The sequence below is a fragment of the Gadus macrocephalus genome, chromosome 9 (genome assembly GCF_031168955.1).
Source record: "Gadus macrocephalus chromosome 9, ASM3116895v1".
Taxonomy (NCBI): Eukaryota; Metazoa; Chordata; class Actinopteri; order Gadiformes; family Gadidae; genus Gadus; species Gadus macrocephalus.
Window position 1 is genome coordinate 15,466,631 of NC_082390.1, and position 25,560 is coordinate 15,492,190.

Sequence of the window (25,560 nt, forward strand, 5' to 3'; positions counted from 1 at the left end):
AATAATTGCGTAAAGCTGTCGTTGTTGTTGTTTGATGTAGACCTGCCGTTGAAGTTTCACAATAATGCGAATTTAGCGCAAATCCTTCTCATTTAGTTACGTGTTAAATTAGGCATAAGCCTCAGCCCCAGGCTTTTTATTTTATTTGTTGTTATTATTCTTTTTATTTTTTTGCGGGTCAAATTGGGAGGGTCGGGCGGGCCGCTTCAGAATTCCCCACGGGTCGGGCGGGGCGGTTTGGAAAATGTCTTGGGTCGGGTTGGGGCGGGTGTTAAAAAAACGCCCTCTCGCGCATCACTAAACTCCCGGCCTATTCAAGCCGGCCAGTGGCTACCGAAGCGAGAGGTGTGGGACCTCGTAGCATGCCGAGTGCGGTAAGAGGCCTCTGTTTGAACATTAATAAAGAAGAACCCTGGGGATTACGTGAAGGCTGGCTGTCTTTTAAAGACTCTTTAGAGAGAAGAGGAGCTAAGGAAGATAGCCGCAGCTAACCCCTTTTCCCTGGGTTGGACTGTTCATGACTGCTGTCCTGTGTTTTCCCCCTCCCCAGTCCCTAACCAAGGAGTGATTTCCCCAGCTAAAGGGTACCCCGATCCGGGAAGAACCTATGTTACCTTTTTGATCCCCACCCCCTTTTTCATTTTGGCCCTGCAATAAAGATAACCTGCATGGGTTAAATCTGTAGCTTGTCTCATGGAAGTTATTAATTGCCCTTTCAAAAGAGCAGAGCACAGCCCTGAGTGCCACAGTATATAATGCCGGGGCAGAGTGGCACTTGTCCTCAAGAGTATTCTTTCAGCAATGGAGGGTTACAGCAGGTTGGAAACACGATGGGGATTGGCCTAAATTCATAGAACGAGGGTTATATTAATATTGCTATCATTCTATTTAATCTAAAGGCTCCGCCGTCAATGCTTTTCCTAATGGACTAAAGTAAAGCAGATAGCCAAGCCTGATTTTTTTAGCTCCGCTGGACCCAAGTCCCTTGGCGCATAGGATTCAAGAAGCCATGTATGTGCAGAACACAATAGTGATAATAAAAACAAAAAATATCGACCAAGAACATGCAAAGCGGTGATCAAGAGAATAGAGTGAGTCAGTAACCTCTGACTGAAACCTTCATTTCAATATAATCCATGAAAGGCCTGCCATGGTAACAAATGCCGGTTTTGAATTTCATTTATTAATTTCTGTAGGGACGTAAAGTTGTTTTACTAAACATGACGAAAAATTTGTGGTGGGCCGTTATCGGTTTTAACGGCTGCGTTAACGCACATTTTTTTATCAGGCGATAAAAAAAATATCGCCGTTAATCTATTTTCAAACACTTCCTTGTTCGGACCCATCACGTTACTGAACTAACCAATCAGAAGCTAGAATTTAGACTGAGGTAAACGTAAGGGAATCAGAGCGGCAGATTCAACTGAATATCCTGATTGTGTTAAATATGTAAACATGTAAATATGTAAGTAATAATTGTGTAACAAATATGTAAATGATTAACTGACTAAACATTGCAAGTACATTTCTAGCAAATTAACTCCAATATAAATTATATTAACTTATTCTACAACTTTCAAATATTTAACTTCTAAACCTTACATCATGGATTATTACACGGCGCTTCTCAATGCTGTAGACTGCTCCATTCACTTGCATGGGCCTTCCCAACGTTCAGCTGTCAATTATTTTTGTTTATGCTCCGTTCACTTGCATGGGCACTTTACAACTTCCGGCTGTGAATTATATTTGATAATTCACCGTTGCCAAATATAATTGACCGCTGTCAAGGTAAACAAAATGATTTTTTGCCGTTTGCCATTTTAATCTAGATTAAAAAAAATATCTATGCCCACCACTACAAAAATTGCTTCTAAAATAATCTGCCTAGCCTAGCTTTGACTGAAATTGTTACTTTTAAATATTATTCCCCTGCATTGAGTCAAATAATTGTTTCCTAAAACATTATTTGTAAACACAAAACATGTCACTAAAAGAGATGATGGTTGAGGAATATTGGTTTTGTGTGAATAATATTGTATATTAGGTAAGAAATAAGTGTGAATTGAAACAAAGGCCCACAAGCTGTGGTGGTAAAAAGTGGTGTTCAGGATCATCTGTTCCCCACCTCGAAAAACTGAGTTCACGATAAAGATTCTTACAAAATATTGTCCGCCGAGCTACCTCCGCCCGACACTGTCGAAGCCGTCCGGCAGCTCCGGCGGTGTACTCCAGGAGCTGATCTGTCGTCGAAGTTGGCAGGTCCGGCTGGGGTAGGTCTCAGCGGCAGTCAGATCAGCTCCCGGATTACAATCCCTTTCTCCTCCATGGACTTCAGAGAGTCAAGGCCAAAGTTCCTTTCCCCAAATTCCTTCAACCATGGCCGAAATATCCCCCACTACGAGTCTTTACTTGTTGTGGAAGTGCGAGAGACGTCAGACGCAGTTTTTATGATTCATAATATCATCTGAGGCGCACATAGCTTTTGGCCGTGATATTAGATATAATATTATATAAATACCCATACATAATATTATTATTATTATATTATAGGATATAGATATAGAGCTCCAGGAGTCTGCAAACGGCAACAATCCCTTCTCCTCCTTGCTGTGGTTCAGTCTGACAGCTCATTGGTCAATGGGCAGCAGCTCATTTGCATTAAAGCATACAGACACCAGAAACAGTGCATTCTGAAGGGACTGAAACAGAGGGGAATAGTGGTAGGCGAGATTTTTTTTCTTAAAAGCTATTTCCAGCAAACAGCTTCAAAAAAATTTTTCTGGAACTCAAATACTATGTTTACTTGTTGGGAAAACACCATAATACGTCTCCTTTAAGAAGTACAATAGTTGAGCGCTGCATGCAGCACTCACCTACCGGTAATTACATTCCATGATATAATATTTTTTTTGGATATGTCTGTACCTTTATGTTCTAAGTTGCAGGGTGTGAAATTTATGGTTACAGTGTGACTTTTTTGATGGTTCATGTAAATGTAACCATAAAAAAATGTAAATGGTTAATCAAAATGTTGACCTGTATTAATTGGCACAGTATAATTAGCACTCTGGCGTTTGTAGGCTCATTAAAGATACATATCATCAAGGCGTGTCTATGAGCAAACAAAATGCTGCTTGAAGGCCAAACAATTATTTGTACTATTTGTGTTTTTAAATAATAATAATAAATGAGACAATAACAATAAACAAAGGTGTTAGACTATACATGATGCAATAATTAATTATCCTCAGGGATAAAGGTCCATCCTGTTTGGTTAAAACTGGACAAGAAGGAGGGATTATAATGAGACCCAATGTGAATAGGAGAAAACAATAAATCAGCAAACCGTCTAACAATCTTACTTGGACTCCTGTAAAAGCTCTTCAGTGATCGATAACAGCAGCAACCTTCCTAGAACGGTTAAATTATCACTGTTTAAAATATCCTCTGTGCACCGAGGCAAAGAAGTAGAACAGAAGGACAATACCTTAATTGCACTCAAACATTGATTCTAGATGGATGTTGGAAATGTGCTTCCTCCTTGACTGCATTATTTGGCTCTACTAATTTATGTCAGTCAGCCTTTTCCCACATTAAGATTATTAAAGGAGACATATCATGGTGTTTTCCCAAGAAGTAAACATAGTATGAGTTCTAGAAAACATGTTTTTGAAGCTGTTTGCTGGAAATAGCTTTTAGGAGAAAAAATCTTGCCTACTTCTATTCCCCTCTGTTTCTGTATCTTCAGAATGCGCTGTTTCTGTTGTCTGTAGCTTTAATGCAAATGAGCTGCTGACCATTGACCAATGAGCTGCCAGAGTGAATCAAAGCATGGAGGAGAAGTGATTATTGCCGTTTGCGGAGTCCCGGAGCTCTATATATATATATATATATATATATATATATATTAGGGCTGTAACGATACACAAATTCACGATTCGGTTTGTATCACGATTTTTGACCCACGGTTCGATACATCCCACGATTCTTTTAAATTTAAAAAGCATTTTATTTAAACAACACTTAAATACCAATTATCTTAATGTAACATTTAATAACAAATAAGTTGGAACACTGAACAGATTTGAACCGAAAGAATACTATTAAAGTATAGCTAAATTAATAAAGAAATAACCAAAGATTGCAGTTGGAGGATGCTTTTTGCTGGTAGGCATAATAGGGCCCCTTTAACTGTTTGGTTGGTTTATTCAAATATCCTTATTAGCGCTTCTTATCAGGCTATGTAGCTTAAATAATGACATAATCAGGCCCTATAGAATGCAACATGTTTAATAGCCTAACTTTCAATAGATGAGGAAAAACATAAACGTCGCAATAACGAGGCATAGTGTTACGAGTAGCATATGTGTGTGCGGGAGAATGGCAGTGTGCGTATGCGTGTGTGAGTGACGTCAGCGAGTGAGTGGACGAGAGAGGAGAGCGAGCGGTAGTGCGTGTGTCTAGTGAAGAAGCGAACGAGTCCGGTAGAATAAAGTACCCATCCTGTCAATAATCGGTGGCCGCTTCATTCCGACCTATAAGCAGACAAACTGCCAGTCAAATCACACAAAACAATAGAGACAGGATCACACAGGCAATTTTTTTCGCGCTTGGCCCACTCTGGATAAATGTCGTTCATATCGCATATGAGGACTTCGACGGCTGTGGAGAAATGCAATCCTCCGTAGCCACGGAGAGCTGTGATCACAGAGAGGGCATCTCATCACATATTTACGGCATCGATAGGAGGGGGCACTGTCAGCAGACTATTATTTAGACGAATTATTGGCAAATTTCAATCGGACAATTTGACCGAAGAGTTAGAAAGGGCATATCGCGCTTCTGCCTTCTCACACCGCGAGACAGGTTTGTGGCTTTGAGTATCGCGATTTTCGGTTTGATACGCGTATCGTTACAGCCCTAATATATATATATATATATATATATATATAATATCAAGGCCAAAAGCTATGGGTGCCTCGGACGATATTATGAATCAAAAAGACTGCTTCTGACGTCTCTGGTAATTTCACAACAAGTAAAGACTCGTAGTGGGTTATCACGGCCATGGTTGAGAAGAATTGGGGGAAAGGAACTTTGGACTTGACTCTCTGAAGTCCATTTTTAACCGCGACATGGAGGTGAAGGGGATTGTACTCCCGGCTCCGGTGGGGGAGCTTCAGCAGCTGTCCGGCAGCTTCGGCGGGGGGAGCTCGGCGGCATCCCAGCAGCTCAGCTCCGGGAGTGCAATCCCTTCTCCGTCGGAGCTGCCGGACAGCCGCCAAGATCCCCTTGCCGATGCTGCCGCCGAAGCTCTGGCGGCAGTCCGACAGCTCCGGCATAGAAAGGGATTGTATTCCCGGAGCTGAGCTGCCGGACTGCCGCCGAGCTCCTGCTTCTGAAATGCGCCAACATCTTCTCCGCCCAGCGCCAGTCTAAAGGTACGGCCACACCAAACGCGTCACCTGCGTACCACGCGTATAAAATCGGCAATTTTTCCATAGGGAAGCATTGGTGTACGCGCGTATGAGGTGCGTACAGCGTATCATGCGTACCAAGCAACATTTTACTCGCTGTAGGGGCGTATGAGGCGCGTACATATACGCGCGTATATATACGCGCGCACATATACGCGCGTACATATACGCGCGTACATGTACGCGAGGAGTTCAAAAAATTGAACTTTTTATGCTCATACGCGCCGCAATAGCCAATCAGCGTTGAGCTTGACCCGACGTCACTGGCAGAGAGTAGTGAGCTTGGACAGAAGCATACGGCCGACATCTTTCTTTATTCTGTGTGGAAATAGTAACATAGTTACGCCATTAAATGCTTTTATGGAAACATTTCTAGCGAGAAATGTGCATTTTACTTTCATAATGTTCGCTCGGTGAATGTGAAGGATGTTTGGTTTGATAGTTATGACGAAGAGGGAACGCTCCGTTCACTTGCATGGACAGAGTCTCTGGTTACTAAGGCAACCTCAACGTCTTGGCGGACTATATATCTGCTGATCAACACTACGAATGCTGGAAACACACCAGACACACCATGTGAAGTTATTTAACCCGATTATTGTTATTTATATCCGAGATTATTTAATCTAACCCGATCTAAACTCTATCACCCAAACACGGCGACGTTTGGGTTTCCTACCTCGGACTCCAGAGCAGCCATGTCCATGGCAGCCACGGCCGGCAACTTTCTTTATTCTGAGTGGAAATAGTAACATAGTTACGCCATTAAATGCGTTTATGGAAACATTTCTAGCGAGAAATGTGCATTTTACTCTCATAATGTTCGCTCGGTGAATGTGAAGGATGTTTGGTTTGATAGTTATGACGAAGAGTGAACGCTCCGTTCACTTGCATGGACTGAGTCTCTGATTGCTAAGCAACCTCAACGTCTTGGCGGACTATTTCTCTGCTGATCAACACTACGAATGCTGGAAACACACCAGACACACCATGTGAAGTTATTTAACCCGATTATTGTTATTTATATCCGAGATTATTTAATCTAACCCGATCCAAGCTCTATCATCCATCCAAACACGGCGGCGTTTGGGTTTCCTTCCTCGGACTCCTTGATCCTCGGACTCCTTAAATGGTCAGATACGCGCGTATCTGACCATTTTTGACACAAAATGGTCAAGCAACATTTTCGCTGCGTTACGCACGTACATGGTACGCGAGGTACGCGCTTGGTGTGTTCGCACCTTAATGGTCCACAAATCTTAGCTATGCTCTGATTGGAGGAGGGTGTGGAAGTGGGAGGTAATACTCAAATGTGCCCCCTTCCTACGTAGGAGGGGGCACCGAAACGGACTCGCTCGTTTGGTATCTGTAGGCAGGGTACTTTCAGAAATGCAGATCTCACTCAAAAAATCATGTACAGACTTTTTTCAAAGTTTGTATGCTTGTGGGAGCACCAGAATCACAGAACACCCAAAATCCCAGGAAAAGTGTTGTTTTCATAATATGTCCCCTTTCAGTATATCAAATACCATTCCACCATGACTGATTGTCATTTGGAAGCCTGATTCCAAATTATGCATTTTTAATGTAGGCATATCGTTTTGACCTGCTAATTTTGAAAGTAGCTTGCAAGCCGAAAAAAGTGTGTGCACCCCTGCATTAGAATATACATGATGCAATACAAGTTTATCCTCAGGGATAAAAGTCCATCCTGTTTGGGTAAAACTGGACACGAAGGAGGGATTATAATGAGATCCAATGAGAATAGGAGGAAACAATAAAAAAGAACAATCCTAGACCATCAAACAGACTGCTGAAAAAGCTCTCAAGTGCTCGATAACCTTCCCATATTCCTAGAACGGCTCAATTATCAGCGTTGAAGATTTCCTCTGTGCATTTAGGCAAAGAAGAAGAACAGAAGGACAATACCTTAATTGCAATTTGATTTCAGATGGATGTTCATTACAATATTACATATCTTATACTTGGAGGGCATGTACAGCTTTCAAAATATAGATATATATATTTCTCAATTACTTTCCTGCTCTTCATTCTAATTATCTGCAGTAATACTATTGTTTTATATGTCATCTATGTACATGAAAGCCTTCACAAACCCATGTATATTTTTGTTGCTGCTTTGCTGATGAACGCCCTATTTGGAAGCATAACCGTCTATCCCAAACTCCTTGTGGATCTGCTGTCAGCAACCCAAACTATATCCCGTCCTGCCTGCCGGTTACAGAGCTTTTTAATATACGTGTATGCTGCTTGTGAATTCACACTTTTGTCAGCGATGGCTTTTGATAGGTATGTATCCATATGCAGACCTCTCCAATACCACTCCCTTGTCAGCCCACAAATTGTCAAAATAATGTTGGTTTTGGCCTTTTGTTGGCCAATTTGTAAAATGGGAATTGGCATTATTCATTCAGCTAGTTTAGGCCTATGCAAGTTTGTGTTAACGAGAATTATTTGTGATAACTATTCCCTTGTCAAAGCAGGGTGTGGGGATTCAACCGTAAGCAATGCATATGGACTTTCTGTAATGGTACTTTCTATATTTCCACATCTGATATTTATTATGTTTTCTTACACCAGAATATTGATAATTTGTCTGAGGAGCTCCAGAGATTTCAGGAGAGGAGCTCTCAACACTTGTCTCCCCCACCTTGTTATATTTCTGAACTTTACCATAATCATTATGTTTGAAGTCATTCAAAATCGTATCCCCTCTGGCATACCGCATATTGTTCGTCTTATAGTATCTCTCCTGTATGTTGTGATTCCTCCTCTCTTCAATCCTCTCATGTACGGATTTAAAATGCAAGAGATATCTCAATGTCTTGTAGAACTATTCAGGCTGAAATAACAGCATTTGACTGACATTACGCTGCTACAAAGTGGATACCACTGACAAAAAATACTTTTGATTTATAAGATACATCTTTATCTGAAATGTGGACAACTCTGATTCTGAATTGCTTTGTGTTTTATTTGTTTGATTATTATTATGTTTGCTCTCTTAAAAAAGGTAAAATTCAGGCTATAATGTGAGTGGAAGTTCATAGGGTGGGAGGGAGCAGAGAGGGAGTGGCATTTTTGGGGTTGTTTATTTTTAAAGTCATTTATTTAATATTGGCTGTCACAGAATTTGACTTATGTTATATTTGTTCCTACTTACAGGTCAGATATGATACAAAACATTCAAATAATCATGTACTTTTCACTTTTTCATAGTGTCCCACAAAATATAAACTGCATATTATTACAAGTGTAAGTCAATTGAAGCGTTAAATTCTGAAGATGTGTTAAAATAAATACAGATGTCAAATATGTTATGTGTTGTTGTTTTCTCCTAAAATTGTGTTTTAAAGGTTGTTTATTTTTATATATCTTCACTGGATATAATACATTTTCCACACATATTTTGTACTTAGATCCAGAAAGATAAATCAGATGTTTTAAGAAGACTAAGCTAGCTGGCGAAAAACACTGTTTAACCAACACCTGTCAGCTCCATATCTAACCCAATATATGTTTTATAAATTAATTTGTAAAATTAAATCATGTTAATAAAGATAATAATTAATAATTAAAAGTAATAAATACAATATATTAGAGCTGTCAAGCGATTAAAATATTTAATCGTGATTAATCGCATTAATGTCATAGTTAACTATTATTAATCGCGATTAATCGCAAATTCTTTTTCTATGCTAAATATCCCTTGATTTTTTTGTCCCATAATTCTTCTCATTTTAATTCTCTTATCAACATGGTGAAGTGCATCGGCTTGCCTTGTGCAAATTATTTTTTTATTGATAACAACATTGGCATATACTGATCAAAACAGGACGATACAAAAAAAGAGCCTATAGTGCAATTAAACGACTGCTTTGAACAAATGTCATTTGAAAATAGCAGTCAGGCTACTGCTTCTTTGTTTTTGTTTTGCTTCTTTTTTTTTTTTTAATAAAATAATTACGTTAATCGCGCGATAAAAAATTTAACGCCGTTAAATTTGGTTTGCGTTAACGCCGTTAATAACGCGTTTAACTGACAGCTCTACAATATATACATAAAATCGCGATTTTGCACGACGATTTTTGACATCGGTCGCGATCGACCAGTCGATCGCAAAGGTAGTGCAAGTAGATCACATGTTCTACTTGAAAAATATATTAAAAAGTTTTATTTAACTTTATTTATTTTTTTATCTAACATCCCTATTTAATTTGAAACTTCATTGATGTAAATTGGCCATCAGATTTTGAGCAACGGTTCCAAGACTTCGCTTAACTCGAGCCGTTTCATTTATGTGCTATACATTTAGGGAAGATGTTGAGGTTGATTTAATCACATCAAAAATTGCAGAACTGTTTCACCTGAGCAAGTCTGCAGTGGCGGATGCGATTTTGATAATACAAGCTGATATTGAGCTTAAGTCCAGGGCTCCTGGACAATTTTGGAACTTACTGATAAAAGGAAAACCATCCAAGCATGAGGAAATGTGCTTTCTCCTTGACTGCATCATTTGGCTCTACTAGTTTATGCCAGTCAGTCTTTTCCCACATTAAGGCCCAATCCCATTTCCACCCCTTACCCCTTCCCCCCCCCCCCCCCCCTTGTTTTTGTAGGGGTAGGGCTGGCCCAATTCTCATTTGGGTTAAAGGTCCCATGACATGAAAATCTCACTTTATGAGGTTTTCTAACATAAATATGAGTTCCCCTAGCCTGCCTATGGTCCCCCAGTGGCTAAAACTTGCGTTTGGTGTAAAACGAGCACTAGCTGTTCTGCTCGCCTTTGAAAAAACGGAGGCTCAAGCACGCTGATTTGGAATGTCTGTGTTTAGGACGTCATAAACTCATAAAGCATCTAAGCTCCTCGCCTTACTCTGCCTGGCCCGCCCAGAGATGTTGGCCCGCCAATGAGACTCGACCGTGCGAGCGCCACATGTGTGTGTGTGTGAATACACACACTGTAACGCAAGTGTTTCTTGTCGGTTCTTTGACGTCTCTTGTATTTCCACAACGACACTGTCGTGGGGGTTATCTGAGCCATGGTTGAGAAGGAATTGGGGGAAAGGAACTTTGGCTTTGACTCGCTAAAGTACATGAACTGCGACATGCCGCTGGTTGCCACGAGGCACCATCGCCCGGCAGCGGGCAGCCGGCGGCAGGCAGCGAGCGGTTCAGTCGACTTCAGGTTGATGTGAAAGTGGAAGAACCAGAGACGTCGCAGAACCCGACAAAGTCGTTTGTGATTCATAATATCGTCTGGAGGCGCACACAGCTTTTGGCCGTGATAATATGTATTATATGATATAGATATCTATGTATTATATGATATAGAGCTCCAGGACTGTAAAGTAAACGCAAGTGTTGTACACTTCCTTGTTATTTGGATAACCGTTCTGCTTTTGGTGTTATGGCGCATAACACGTCGGACTCTCGTCTCTGGTATTTCTACAACGAGACTCGTAGTGTGGGGGTTATCTCAGCCAAGGTTGAGAATGAATTGGGGGGAAGGAACTTTGGCTTTGAATCCCTCAAGAACATGAACCACGACATGGAGGAGAAAGGGATTGTTGGCGGCGAATGTCTCCCGCTTGAGCCCCGCTGAGGGACCACCGCCAGAGGCGGAGGTGCCTAAGCGCTGCCCGGCAACAATCCCTTTCTCCTCCTTGTCGCGGTTCAGTCTACTTCACATTGATGTGGACGTTGAAGAACCAGGAACGTCGGAGAACCCAACGCGGCCGTTTGAGATTCATAATATCGGCTCACACAGCTTTTAGATATCTATGCAGGCTATATGATAATATTTAGATATAGAGCTCCAGGACTGTGTTCTAGAATATTTACAGAACATGGCTCATGGCTGTGTGCGCCTCGCCATTGCGATACATCCACTGTAAACAGAGCGCATGGTACCGTGGCTGCAAGCTGCTCAGGGCCACTCCCCCACCCTCCTCCTTGACCCGCCTCGCTCCTCCTCATTTGCATTATAGCTACAGACACCAAAACAGCGCATTTTGGGGAAGCTCAATGTGCGACTGGCTCGGAGTGGCTGTAACTCTGCACCACGGCTGAATTTCGGGAACGTCTTTGAATACTGTGTTAGTTGCCCACTAATACCTAGATTAAAGAATACATAAAATAGCATGTCATGGGACCTTTAAGGGCTAGGGCCAAGACGTAGGGCTACGTAGCCCTTGAAATGAAGCTTCCAAAGGACCACACTTTAAGGGTGCACTCACACAAGGCCATCTGGCCGTTTTCACACCTAACCGTGCTCAAATCTGCCAGTGTGAGTGTGGCCAGTCTGGCCAGGGCAGGCCAGGCCAACTTGGCCACTTAGGAGAGGTGTGCTGCTACGGTACGGGCCGCCACGGTACAGATGCTGATGAGCCGCCACGCGCACACGCACGGCTACGCAACCTGAGCTGGATGACGTATAGTCCTTGCAACGACCATGGACATAATAAAGGCGACGAGCCTTCTTTCCCATTAAACTGTAAACATGGCGTCAAGCGGTTCAACTGTTGGTTCACGTTGGTCCCATGGAGAAGTCGAGTGTCTGTTAGCCATTTGGGCAGACGATGCTATTCAGGCACAGTTGGAGAAGACCCACAAGAATTCCGATGTATTTGGGAGAATCAGCGACCATATGCAAAGTCGAGGTCACCACCGAACAATGGCGTGTCGGGACAAATATTATATTATTATGGTCCATGCAGCGGACGCTTGGTGATGACGTGTTACGACGTGATTACATATGTACAAGAACCTACCGTGGCCAGGCCACAGTTGCGACGGCCAACGGCCACGGCCAGCCTAGTCTGAATGCAGGCCAGAGAACAATGGGGCCAGTTGAGCATAGTTAGGTGTGAAAACGGCCACGGCCAGATGGCCTAGTGTGAGTGCACCCTAAAGGGAGGGCTTTGAGGAAAAGCTGGCCAGCAAATTTGGCAGCTGTCATGAATCCTTTTTTTTTGTTTTGTTTTGTTTTTCTGAGCCCTTTTACTTTATTTTTTCTTTTGTGAAGCGCATTGGGTCCTAGAAATGCGCTATACAAGACTGATATTATTATTATTATTACTACTGGTTGTTATCATTCGGACTCATCAAAGCCATACACAGACATTGCATCTCTGAGCTCGACATAACACGTGACATAAAGGTCAATAACCTTTGAACTATACATACAAGCTTTTGGCGCTCATATTATATATTAATAATAATATCACTAATAATGATATTATCGTATTAATAATATCATATTATATATGATCTTTATTTGAAAGAGCATATACGCAGAAAAGCAGACGGAGGGAGTTACCCTGGAGCTCCCGTGAGTTCATTACAGGCCCGCGAAAGCCACTAATACTGGACATTTTTCTTATTTTTTATCAGAGCATTTGATTTTATTTATCCAAAATAAATGTCCTACCTAGCTTTAAGGTACACCTGTATGCTGTGATGTTTGGGAAATAGCTGTGAATGAGACCCCTCATTATGTTAACGGAAGAACCTAGAATTGACAATACGAAGCCAATTAGCTTTTAAACATGCAACGGCCTACACTTCGAGGATCGCTTAATATAGGTCAGAAGAAAGGTTTTGTTCTAAATGTGCCCAAAAGTTAAAAGGCTAAAAAAAACTCACATTTCCCCAAGTCATGTGAAGGCAGAAAACAATGCTTTAAATGTCTAGGTCAATTTAAACTTGGTAGATCCACAAACTTGGTTCTAGGATCTAGTGGCATATGGATTTTATATTTTCAAACACTAACATGTGTTTTGTTTATGCTCAGTATAGATGATAGTATGCACTCATATCACCAAGGCGTCTCTTTGAGCAATAGCATATTGCTTATCTTAGACCCCTAGCTTATTATTTGTATTATTTTGGTTGGTTTAAGAAAGCCTGATAATAAACGATGATCCAAGGCATCGAGTATACATGTTGCAATACTAATTCATCCTCAGGGATAAAGGTAAAACCTGTTTGGTTAAACTGGACACGAAGGAGGGATTATAATGAGATCCAAGCAGAAAAAGAGGAAACAATAAAAAGGGCAATCCTAGACAATAAAACAGACCGCTGTAAAAGCTCTCAAGTGCTCGATTACAGCATTAACCTTCCCATATTCCTATAACAGTTCAATTATCACAGTATAAGATATCCTCTGTGCATGTAGGCAAAGAAAAAGAACAGAAGGACAATACCTTAATTGCACTCAAACTTTGATTTCAGATGGATGTTCATTACAACATTACATATATTATACTTGGAGGGCATGTACAGCTTTCAAAATATAGATGTATATATTTCTCAATTACTTTCCTGCTTTTCATTCTAATTATCTGCAGCAATACTATTGTTTTATATGTCATCTATGTACATGAAAGCCTTCACAAACCCATGTATATTTTTGTTGCTGCTTTGCTAATGAACGCCCTGTTTGGAAGCATGACCATCTATCCCAAACTTCTTGTGGATCTACTTTCAGCAACCCAAACAATATCCCTCCCTGCCTGCCGGTTACAGAGCTTTTTAATATACTTGTACGCTGCTTGCGAATTCACACTGTTATCAGCGATGGCTTTTGATAGGTATGTTTCCATATGCAGACCTCTCCAATACCACTCCTTGGTTAGGCCACAAATTGTCAAATTAATTTTGGTTTTGGCCATTTGTTTGCCCACTTGCAAATTGGGAATTGGCAATATTTATTCGGCTCATTTAGGCCTATGCAAGTTTGTGTTAATGAGAATTACCTGTGATAACTATTCCCTTGTCAAAGCGGGGTGTGGGGACTCTTCTATAATTAATGCATATGGATTTTTTGTAATGGTATTTTCTGTAATGCCACATCTTATATTTATTCTGTTTTCTTACACAAGAATATTTATAATTTGTCTGAGGAGCTCCAGGGATTTCAGGAGAGGAGCTCTTAACACGTGTCTCCCCCATCTTGTTATATTGATGAACTTCACCATAATCATTTTGTTTGAGGTCATTCAAACCAGAATCCCTTCTGGCATACCGCATATTATTCGTCTTATAGTATCTCTCCTGTATGTTATGATTCCTCCTCTCTTCAATCCTCTCATGTATGGATTTAAAATGCAAGAGATATATCAACGTCTTGTAGCACTATTCAAGCAGAAATAACAGCTTTATATATATATATATATATATATAAATAACATTTTTTTGATAATAACGACTCAAGAGGGCTTCAAAATATACACTTTTCATCGATAACAAAAAAATAATGGTCTGAAAACATTTGCATAATATTTCTATCTGTTATATGGACAATTGCCTAAAAGTGTATGTTAATATAAGTGTATTTAGTTGTTAAATAGTTGTTAAATACAGTTTTGTAGAAATGCTAAATCTGTTACGTGTTGTAGGTCACCCAAGGTCAGATTTTCTCTTACAATTGTGTTTTATAGACCGAATATGAATGAATTACAAATATTTTATTAATTAGATCAAGAAAGAAAAATCTGTTGTTTGAGAGATAAATCTGATGTTTGAAAAAATAGTAAACTAGCTGGCAAAAAAAAAACTGTTGTATAGGCACCCGTCAGCCTCATAGCTGACCTGATCAATGTTTTGTCAATTTATTATTATTTTTTTATTACCGTATGCTACGGTACGGGCCCCTACGGTACAGATGCTAATGAGCCGACACGCGCACACGCACGGCTACACAACCTGAGCTGGATGACGTATAGTCCATGCGACGACCACGGACATAATAAAGGCGACGAGCCTTCTTTCCCATTAAACGGTAAACATTGCGTCAAGCGGTTCAACTGTTGGTGTGTTCTCTGTGTTGTTGTCCATTGTAGTTAAAACTCTGACTGGCGGTGTCACGTTAAAATTGTAGCGGGGGCGAAAATTGTACCGGTCTACGTCATCCATAGTAATCCATTCCAAACCTGCCTGGCAACAGACGATCGCGTCGAATGACGTGGAAGGTTCTTGAAAATTCGTGAACTCGTGCATTGAGCGCGACAAGACAGATAACACTTATTTTACAAATTACATTTATTAGCGTTTCTAACTTTATATTTGTATATTGTATTGCATTGTATTTATCTATTTCCCTACATAGTAATAGCTAAATGTTATGGGGATAACGTGAATAATAATAATAAAAAACATTTACCAGTTAGTAAATGCCTGCTCACCTATCTACCCATCTTTCTATCTATTATCTATCTATCTTTATACAACGGGTGGCTTAAATCCAGCGATCTGATTGGTTCATAACTGTTGTATAATGAGCGTATACATAACTGCTATGACGCCCAATTATTTTGTGAAAGTTTGCATATCACTCCGCGCCTGGAAGTAGAAACGGTTACAAAGTATAAAAGTAGTTGTATTAAAGCAATAGCGCAGTTCACTGAAGCCTAAAAATATGTTGAATGATGGAGAGGGTGTAAATGTTGTTACTCCGGGAGTGAGCAAGGCGATGGAGAGACTAACGAAAGCTTAGGCACACGGTGAGTGAACTGCTCCATAGGATAAATTGCCGGCGAACCGCTCTAGCCGAGCCTTCTCTCGGAGGGACGCTAAAGTGTGTTGCATAGCGACCGTCGTGCATTTTGAAGGCAGCCAGGAGGGACTACTTTTTTGTATTCTTTAATAAAACAGCTATTTTGACTTTCTTGTTTTTTTTTTTAAATGTAGTGTGTCTTTGACTTTCGTATTGCCATAATAGTAACCGTTGTATAAAAGGGGGTCGCCGGAACAACACCCCTCAACAGTGGTATAATGAGCACATACCACAGTCGTGATCTATTGCTTAAATCTATTACCTATAATCTATTCTCTTAATTTAATTAAGGAAATTAAATTAACACAAGTTAGCTAGACTATGATACACATTAAACACTCAGTTTACTAGCTAAATTCGATTAAACAATTAAATGCAACACAAATATAAAGTAAAAACAAGTGTTATCTAGCGATCCGTTATCTGTATTATATTATTTCGTCTTCGGCAACATGAGCGTGATTGAAACCTGCCTGGCAACGGACAACCCCTTATGTAATCTGTTGTCCGTTGCCTGGCAACGGACAACTGATGAAGTAGGCCGGTCCAATTTTCGCCCCCGGTACAATTTTAACGTGACAGCGGCAGACTTTATTATGGTCCATGCAGCGGACGCTTGGTGATGACGCGTTACAACGTGATGACGTATGTACAAGAGCCTACCGTGGCCAGGCCACTGTTGCGACGGCCAACGGCCACGGCCAGATGGCCTAGTGTGAGTGCACCCTCAGAGTACGACAATGGTCCTAAGTGACCTTACTCTTTGAGAGATTTCCTATGCATCCTCCTCCTACTTCTGGGAGTCAAAGAAAGTCATCAACATTTCCACATCCTAAGATCCCTCATAGCTCTGAGCACATTTAGAAGTGTCGAGAGGAATCCTATCAGTCAGGAGTTGCCAGAAGGTGGCTGCATTGAGGCAAAAATACAAGCTGTGCATATTATGGGGGGGCCAAGCCTGGGAGATTCACCTGGAGAACTCTTGTGGGGGGGAGATTTGGAAATGAAACAGCTCAAATGTGATAACAAATATATATTTTATATTTTTAAATATGCATGTCTTATTCTGTTTTTAAAAATCACAATTTTGAAGCTCAAAAACTAATTATCGAGACTGTGTTAAATTAAAATCAATAGAGCTGCAATTGACAGTCAACTAGTTACTCTGAAATTCATCAAGCCCGTTTCGCTCCATCTGACCTCAAGTTCCAGTGTGCCCGCGGTACTGCGCTTTAGCCAGAGTTAAGTGTTTTCTAACAGCACAGTAACACTTTTTTTTCAAAGTACTCAACCATAAAAATAAGATCTCTCTCTGAAGCCCTCCCTTCAAAACCAAAATCATGTGATTAGCTTTTAGCCAAGTGGAAGATAGCTGTCATGCGCAATAAGTGCAGTTGCAGAGTGCATGGGAAGGTAGGTAGACGGGTAGGTAGGTTGCCCAATCCCTTAATTTGGGCCAAATGAAGAATGCATGGTTTATGACAGGCCTGTGACAGTCTCACGGTCCCTCACAGCATTTGATTTATTAATATTGCTGTCGGGAGCAATATAGAATTCCCATAAATATGAAAAAAATTGCATCTAAAATAAATGTCCTAATCTAGATTCAAGGTACACCTGTATGCTGTGGGTTTTGGCAAATAACATGTTCAGGATCAAATAAATTTTGGTTTTGGCCTGATTTGGCGGCTAATTGAGGCCTATGCAAGTTTGTGCTAACGAGAATTATTTCTGATAACTATTTGCTTGTCAAAGCAACTTGTGGGGACTCTACCGTAAGCAAAGCATATGGGCTTTCTGTAATGCAGCTTTTTATATTTCCACATCTTATATATTACACCGCATATTGCTTGTCATATTGCTTATAGTATCTCTACTGTATGTTGCAAAAATCTGACGTGTACATATATGGGCAGATTTAGAATAATTTGTTGCAAAATGTTGCAAATTCAACCTTGGTATTATTTCTTCTCTATGCATAGCGCATCTCGTCGATATTGCCGTTTCTTGCTGCTAGCCTTTAGTGAGATCAGAGAGTGTTGAAAAGGACAGTTATAAAAGATCTTTGGTAAGATGGATATAAGAGAGACCCGCAGTGAATTCAACCCGGTCCACTTGACATCGGCTGGGTGCATGACAGTGTTAACCTTAAAACTTCAATAACCCAGGCTTTTTTTTTGTTTCAATCACTGAACTTTCAAACAAGACTCTTGCGCAGCAAAGATGGGAAATATTATCAAATGTATTATTTAAACCACTATGAATATTACCATCCATGTATACACATTACCAGGCTATGGAATAACGCCTGCACACGCACACACCCGGGATGTGAATTGTGTCACTTCACCCGCCACTGTGTCGGGTAATACTTTCCAGTAAGGTCCGATCAAATTTGCATATTTAATACATTCGTTATAGAGTGGCGAAGTCACGCCCCTTCCGGTAGGGCTCATGGGACCTATGAGATCGAAAAATATGAATGGGTGTCAATGGAGAGAAAATAATTATTTTCTGGTCCCAGTCTTTATATGCCCTGGATTACACATATGTTGTTTGTGGATTTAAATGATAATTTTTCATGCAAAGAAAACTAAAAATGTTCGTGAAGAAGTTTGATAATTTTAGGTTTTATGTGAGGCCGCTTTGTGAACTACAGCTCTTCGCTGCTCTCGACGCATATGATATACGTCACCACACCCGCCCTTGGAACTCGGCACAGAGATGGCGATCTCTCTGCCCCACTTCACCGCTTTTTCCAAGGGGAGGATAAAAGCATCGAAAGAGGTGAAAACCATTATAAATCGGGGCACGTGCAGAGTTTCAGTTATGCCGATGGGAAGATTGTCGGTCTTCTCCACGCCAGTCGCAGGGAGCGTGACGTCACATACGAGCCGTGTAGTCTTTCTCGTTGTGTTTTCTCTACAGCCTTTGTCTGAACAATTGCACAATAAACGGTTGAACTCTTTGCATGAAAAATTATCCTTTAAATCCACAAACAACATATGTGTAATCCAGGGCATATAAAGACCGGGACCAGAAAATAATTATTTTCTCTCCATTGACACCCATTCATATTTTTCGATCTCATAGGTCCCATGAGCCCTACCGGAACGGGCGTGACTTCGCCACTCTATACGGCGCTGTGCAGTTCCACAACCATTACTGTCAACATCCGGCCCCCTTCTTCTTCTACGCCTCTTTTGCTGAACTGCAACTGTCCGGCATCCGGGATAATATACCAGTAACAGGGCTCTCAAGTCTCACGCATTCGGCGTTTGACACACGCAATTCAACCCATGCACACGCTCACACGCCACACTTCGTATTTCTCAAGCAGAGAAATTACCAGGATAGCGCCCACCAATTTGGGCCGCTATTAAACAGTGTTACAGGTAGGAATCAAATGGGTTTCCCGTACGTAGGGTAACCAGACGTCGTCTTTTGCCCGGACATGCCCTCTTTTTGAGACACTTTTAAAAAATGTGTGGCGGAATTTAAAAATCGTCCGGGATTTTATTAAAGCCTCATGCATGTTCTCATTGAATTTGCGTTGCGTTTCTTTGGGTCGTTCGCAAACTAGTTAGGCTACGCCCTCCCCTACTCAGTTCTGTTCGCTTTGCATTGGTGGAAGTGAGTAGGGGGCGTGGTTAAGTAGAGCCTTCAGATTGGACGGTTTGACTTACGCAGTTACCGTTGTGTATTTTTTCTTTTTTACCATTATTGTTTTATAGGGACAAACATTAACAAATTTCTCCCACAGGGGATTGATAACGTTCTATCTATTGAACAGAAAGAAACACTTGGTCATACTTTACATATTTTATCACAGCATTGGCCTACTGAATGCCACAGATATATTTCCAGCATTGGACTGAATGCCACATAAATATATAATTATGTTTTTGCACGTTTGCAACGTTTAAAAGTTCAGGGTATAAAGTAAAAGTATATGCCTCTACTTGTATTGCTTAAGCCAATAGCCTTTTGAGCCAGTGTTTTTTCTGAATATTAGTGTTAAGGGCCAATAATGCTTACTATCATACGTTAGTTACCATGTCTGTGGACACATTTGTATTCAGGCACTAATTAGATTGACTTATGATGGTGTAGCCATGCATGTTGTTTTATTGTTAATATGTCAATTTGTTTTTTATTGAAAATACTTTGTATAGATGCATTATCCCCAAACTTGTCATCGTAACACCTTTGACATTAACATGGCAGATACCTGTGTATTGTTTATCATATGCGGCAAGAGTTTAACAACTCAGTTCCTTGGTAGCACCTACTTACAGTAAGAATCACTTCTGATGGAAAAAATGATGTGTATGAAAAACACTTTTCTTATCTATTGTTACAATTATATTGTTTAAAATGTACGCATAGATAAAAAAAGAATTATAGTGCATAAAAAGTGGCTGGTAAAAAAGATGAGTGGCTGGTAGATTTTAAATCTACCTGCCACAGTGGCTGATAATCAGGAGAGTCTGGAGAATTCTCGTTTGGCTGTTAACGTTTCTGCGCTGATTACTGCAGGATAATATTGCAGCGCCGTCCGGCAGCCTGAGCTGTGTTCCCGCAGCCTCAGCACACGCAATACTCAAACTGTCAACATCGCAACCAAGTCAATTTTGTTTAGAGGGGAGTAAAGAGCAGGGCCTCAAGTGGTACAGCCCAGGTGGGTCTTGAACTGCGATTGGTCAGAAAGACACACACTTTTAAGGAGTTTTTCACCCGCTCCGCATCCAGCTTGTTCCACGTTTTAAGAACCCAGGCTAGGTTATGGCGAACAGGGTCACTCATGTTCCCCCCTGCGGTGTATTCCTTGTCCGCATCCCCTGCCATCCATTGGTCATATCATACGGTTCATGCAGACTGGCTTTGAACGGCTGATTCCATGGATGTACTTTGCGTGTGCCATGTTATGCCGCCGGTGTGGCGATACTCTTTTGTTATGCTGATGAGCTTAAATAAATGGATATGTTGACTACGAAGCAATTATTGAAGTTTAACAATTTGTTCAGCAAACTGACAACCGACAGCTTGAATTTCAGGTTGTACTTTTTATCTCTTGTTGTACGATATTAGGCTATTCTTCTAATGTCTCAATTTGGCTGCTGGTGTATGTGGTGCACTTTCCTATCCTTAAAAATGTACCCACTAAGTAGGCCTGCCCTGACGTGAGTCAGACATCACGATTGGTCTTTCCTTTACCTCTCAAACTACGTTAGAATTTAATGTTCATCAGCCCGGTTTTCAAATTTTCTCGGGGGAGAAACCCCAGAACACCCGTTTTCTAACTTCTGGGCTACAGCCCCGAAGGTTTTCAAATAGTAGCGACGCCCCTGGACAATGGACTAGTATATCTATATAATATTATCCACCTAACAAATACTGTCATTAGATATACAAATTTTAACTTATATCTTATTTCTAAAATGTTTAAATGGAATGTGGAACATTGCTTCTGGTATTTGATACTTTTCTTCATGATTATTTTTGCTCACTCAACAAAGTGTTGTAGGTAAGGTTCCTGGCTAGAATTTCTTCGTTATTATTTAGATGTGCAATAGCCATTTGTCAGCTATTAGTAAGGGAAATGCTGTGTGATGATATCAGTTTCTTTGTGTCTGCCGCTGTATGAAAAAAAAAAGATTTTCGACCACTCCAAGGTAATACTTATTAGGGAACGGTCAAGGAACATAAAGTGAATAAGAGGTGTCTTTTGGGTTGCTTATTTTCAGTCTTGCTCTCTTCTGCCCTCTCTTTACAACTCTAAAACCTTACTGACGGAACCTTTAATGATTTTAATTTATTTAAAATTGGTCAGGCAGAGATTGTCACTTATCTAATATGTGTTCCTTATTACAGGTTAGATATGGTTTTACACATTCAAAGATACATAGTAATAGAATAAAAAATTAGCTTTTTGTACATGTACATTTAGTCATAAATTAACTTTTTGCAATTCCTAGTAGTTATTCTGAGAGGCTTTAAAGCTATGGGCCCTTTGCTCAAATGTGCCAATTAGTTAAAAGGTTTAAAAAAACAACAACTCACATTTCCATCGGAAAGCTTCAATAAAAAAATATTATAATTGACATTCAAGGTCAAATCAACCTTTGAAATCATGAGGTTTGTGGCTCTAACTGCAAATTATTTTTTACAACCAACAAGTGTTTTGTGTATGCTCAAGACAGAATCAAATATGAGATTATCACATAACATTTGCGTATCATTGAGCAAATACTATATACTACTTCTTGTTGACTAATAGCTTATAATTTATATTATTTTAGAAGTTTTAAATAAAACTGATATCAAAGCATAAACAAGTACACATGTAGTATACGAGTATATATGATGCAAGAATAAATTATACTCCAAGATTGAGGTCCATCGTCTTTTGGGAAAACTTGACATGAAGGAGGGATTATAATGAGATCCAATAAAATAAGCAAACCATCTGACAATCAAGCATAGACAAATGTAAAAGCTCTCAAGGGCTTGATAACAGAAGCAACCTGTACCCATATTTCTAGAACAGTTCGATAGCTCTTTTTTAGATATCCTTTTTGCACTGAGGCAAAGAAAAGAACAGAAGGACAACACTTTAGTTGCACTTGAACATTGATTCCAAATGGATGTTCATTACAACAATACATATCTTATACTCGGAGGGCATATACAGCTTTCAAAGTATAGATATTTTTATTTCTCATTGACTTTTCTTCTCTTCATCCTAATTATCTGCAGTAATACCGTTGTTTTATATGTCATCTATGTACATGAAAGCCTTCACAAACCCATGTATGCTTTTGTTGCCGCTTTGCTTATGAACGCCCTGTTTGGAAGCATAACCGTCTATCCCAAACTTCTTGTGGATCTGCTGTCGGCAACCCAAACTATATCCCGTCCTGCCTGCCGGCTACAGAGTTTTTTAGCATACGTGTATGGTGCTTGCGAATTCACACTGTTGTCAGCGATGGCTTTTGATAGGTATGTATCCATTTGCAGACCTCTCCAATACCACTCCCTGGTTAGGACACAAACTGTCAAATTAATTCTGGTTTTGGCCTTTTGTTTACCTTGTTGTAAAATGGGAATAGCTAGTATTTTGTCAACTAATATAGGTCTATGCAAGTTTGTGTTGATGAGAATTACTTGTGATAACTATTCCCTTGTCAAAGCGGGGTGTGGGGACTCTACTGTAAGCAATGCATATGGGCTATGTGTAATGGTACTTTCTATACTTCCACATGTAATATTTATTGCGTTTTCTTACACAAGAATATTGTCTATTTGTCTGAGGAGCTCCAGGGATTTCAGGACAGGAGCTCTTAACACGTGTCTCCCCCACCTAGTTATATTTCTGAACTTCACCATAATTGCAATGTTTGAAGTCATTCAAAATCGTATTCCTTCTGGCATACCGCATATTGTTCGTCTTATAGTATCTCTCCTGTATGTTGTGATTCCTCCTCTCTTCAATCCTCTTATTTATGGATTTAAAATGCAAGTGATACGTCAATGTCTTGTAGCACTATTCAAGCTGAAATAACTATTTGACAGACAACAGGCTACAAGAAAGAGGACGATTAGAACGGGACGGGAGTTTTTTCTGTGGTTTTGTTTAGCTCTCTTTTGCTCTTTTCTTTGCTCTCTCTTAACAACTATCAAATCTTACCCACAGCACCTTGAAGAATTGTCATTTATTATTAGACTTATCGACTATCCTTATTACAGGTCAGATATTTTAATATACATTCAAATATACATAGTATATGTTTAATAAAACAATGGGCTTTGTGTGCATTCGATTTTTCTTTGATTATGCTTTTGAACTGTCACTCAAAATAATAACTAGGGATGGGCATGATTAATCGACGATCGATTAATTGATCGTTGAAATTCCTACAGAATTGTGCCTATCACACACTTAATTTGCTTGCACGACCCCTCCAATTCTGAGACCAAAGCCAGGACCAAACATCCTAACATGCCATGATAGTAACACATGTCTGGATATTGTAAGAAAGTTCTTCCCGTTACTACTGCGGAGCGTCACATTTAGGGTCTATGGCGTGATATTATTTTTTATGGTTCTCCACCTTGTGAAGCTCTTTATATAGGCCTTAACCTTTTCAGAGAAGCAATAGCTAATGAATTTGAAAGCTATATACCTATATTTTCTTGTTAGAAATACTACAATGATGTCTTGAAACTTTTAATTTACAGCTGATGTGGTTGTAAAATTGTAACGTCTTCCACTCCTAAAAGCTGGATCCTACTCTTCGCTAACATAAGGTAAAGGAGCGTTGGTAACTCCCTCCCAAGTCCTACTTTGAGCTGTGAGTACCTTTAGTGATAGGTTAACTTTAGTGCAATTCCTAGGAGTAATTCCGAGAGGTCTGTTAATTACGGGCCTTGTTGTCACATGTGCCCAACAGATAAAGGTTGGAAAAATCCTCACATTTCTACTGGGAAGTTTCAATATTTTTTATTTTGTTGGGACTTTTAAAATTCACCAGCAAGGGCCTCATACTAAGTGAATTCATTACTGACAATAATCTGGACTCTCTGCATAACTGAGACATGGCAAAAAACACAGAAATATTTTTCACAAAATCAGACCACACCCCCTGGTTATGCATATATTGATAAGCCACGCCTCCGTGGTCCTGGTGGTGGAATAGCCATATTTTTCAGACAAAGCATCACTTCAAGTACAATCTCCTTCCCGGCGACCCCTAATTTGAACATATTGTTTTTAAACTGTCTGGACCCAGACCCCTGGTTGCTGCAGTAATTTATCGCCCCCCCCCAAACCTAACTCAGCTTTCTTATCTGACCTGTCGAAACTCTGTGCCATCACTCCATCCATTCTGCTACTCTGTGACTTTAACATACATGTCGACATACATGTCGCCAAAACCTCTGAAGAAATTCTGGACATCATAAACATCTTCAACTTCATCCAACATGTTGATTTTCCAATCCATAAAAAAGGACACACACTGGACCTTGTCTGCATCACCGGCATCACAATCAGCAATCTGTCCTGCTTCGATGTCACTATCTCTGACCACCTGGCTATCACCATGGACATTCTCATCCCCACACCACAAGTCAAACAAAAGCGCTCTATAACTTTCTGGAATCTCAAATCCATCAATCCGTCCGTTCTTTCCTCCCTCTTGGCCGACACCATCCCTGACTCCGCCCTCTTCAAGAACGCCTCCCCTTTTGACCTGGTCGCAATATTTAATGAAACTCTCCTCCTGGCTCAATCAGCTCACTCAAATCAAAACTAAGATTGTCTCTTTCACTCACTCCACCCCCTGGTACACTGATCATTTTCATCACCTCAAATCCAAGGGCCGCCAACTCAAACGGCTAACCAATACAACTGGTCTCACTATCCACAAAGATGCCTACAAACAACACCAACAGCTCTACATGCCTAGTAACGGGGACGCTGGCGAGTCTAACGCC

The 25,560-nt window shown here is 40.4% G+C and overlaps 4 protein-coding genes across 5 annotated transcripts in view; 3 read left to right on the top strand and 1 right to left on the bottom strand.

Moving 5' to 3' along the window:
• The window catches only part of LOC132464590 (Fanconi anemia group A protein), an 84,510-nt gene that overhangs the window by 24,758 nt on the left and 34,192 nt on the right, over positions 1-25,560 (bottom strand). The gene's annotated exons all lie outside the window — the stretch shown is intronic.
• LOC132464607 (olfactory receptor 56A5-like) lies at positions 7,235-8,538 on the top strand. The gene has a single exon (XM_060061079.1). The coding sequence runs from the start codon at positions 7,432-7,434 to the stop codon at positions 8,350-8,352; it is 921 nt and encodes a 306-aa protein (XP_059917062.1). The 5' UTR covers positions 7,235-7,431; the 3' UTR covers positions 8,353-8,538.
• LOC132464611 (olfactory receptor 52K1-like) lies at positions 13,708-14,734 on the top strand. Its single transcript, XM_060061082.1, has one exon. The coding sequence runs from the start codon at positions 13,740-13,742 to the stop codon at positions 14,658-14,660; it is 921 nt and encodes a 306-aa protein (XP_059917065.1). The 5' UTR covers positions 13,708-13,739; the 3' UTR covers positions 14,661-14,734.
• LOC132464609 (olfactory receptor 52E4-like) lies at positions 22,560-23,650 on the top strand. Its single transcript, XM_060061081.1, has one exon. It carries the CDS (start codon positions 22,706-22,708, stop codon positions 23,624-23,626), a length of 921 nt encoding a protein of 306 aa, XP_059917064.1. The 5' UTR covers positions 22,560-22,705; the 3' UTR covers positions 23,627-23,650.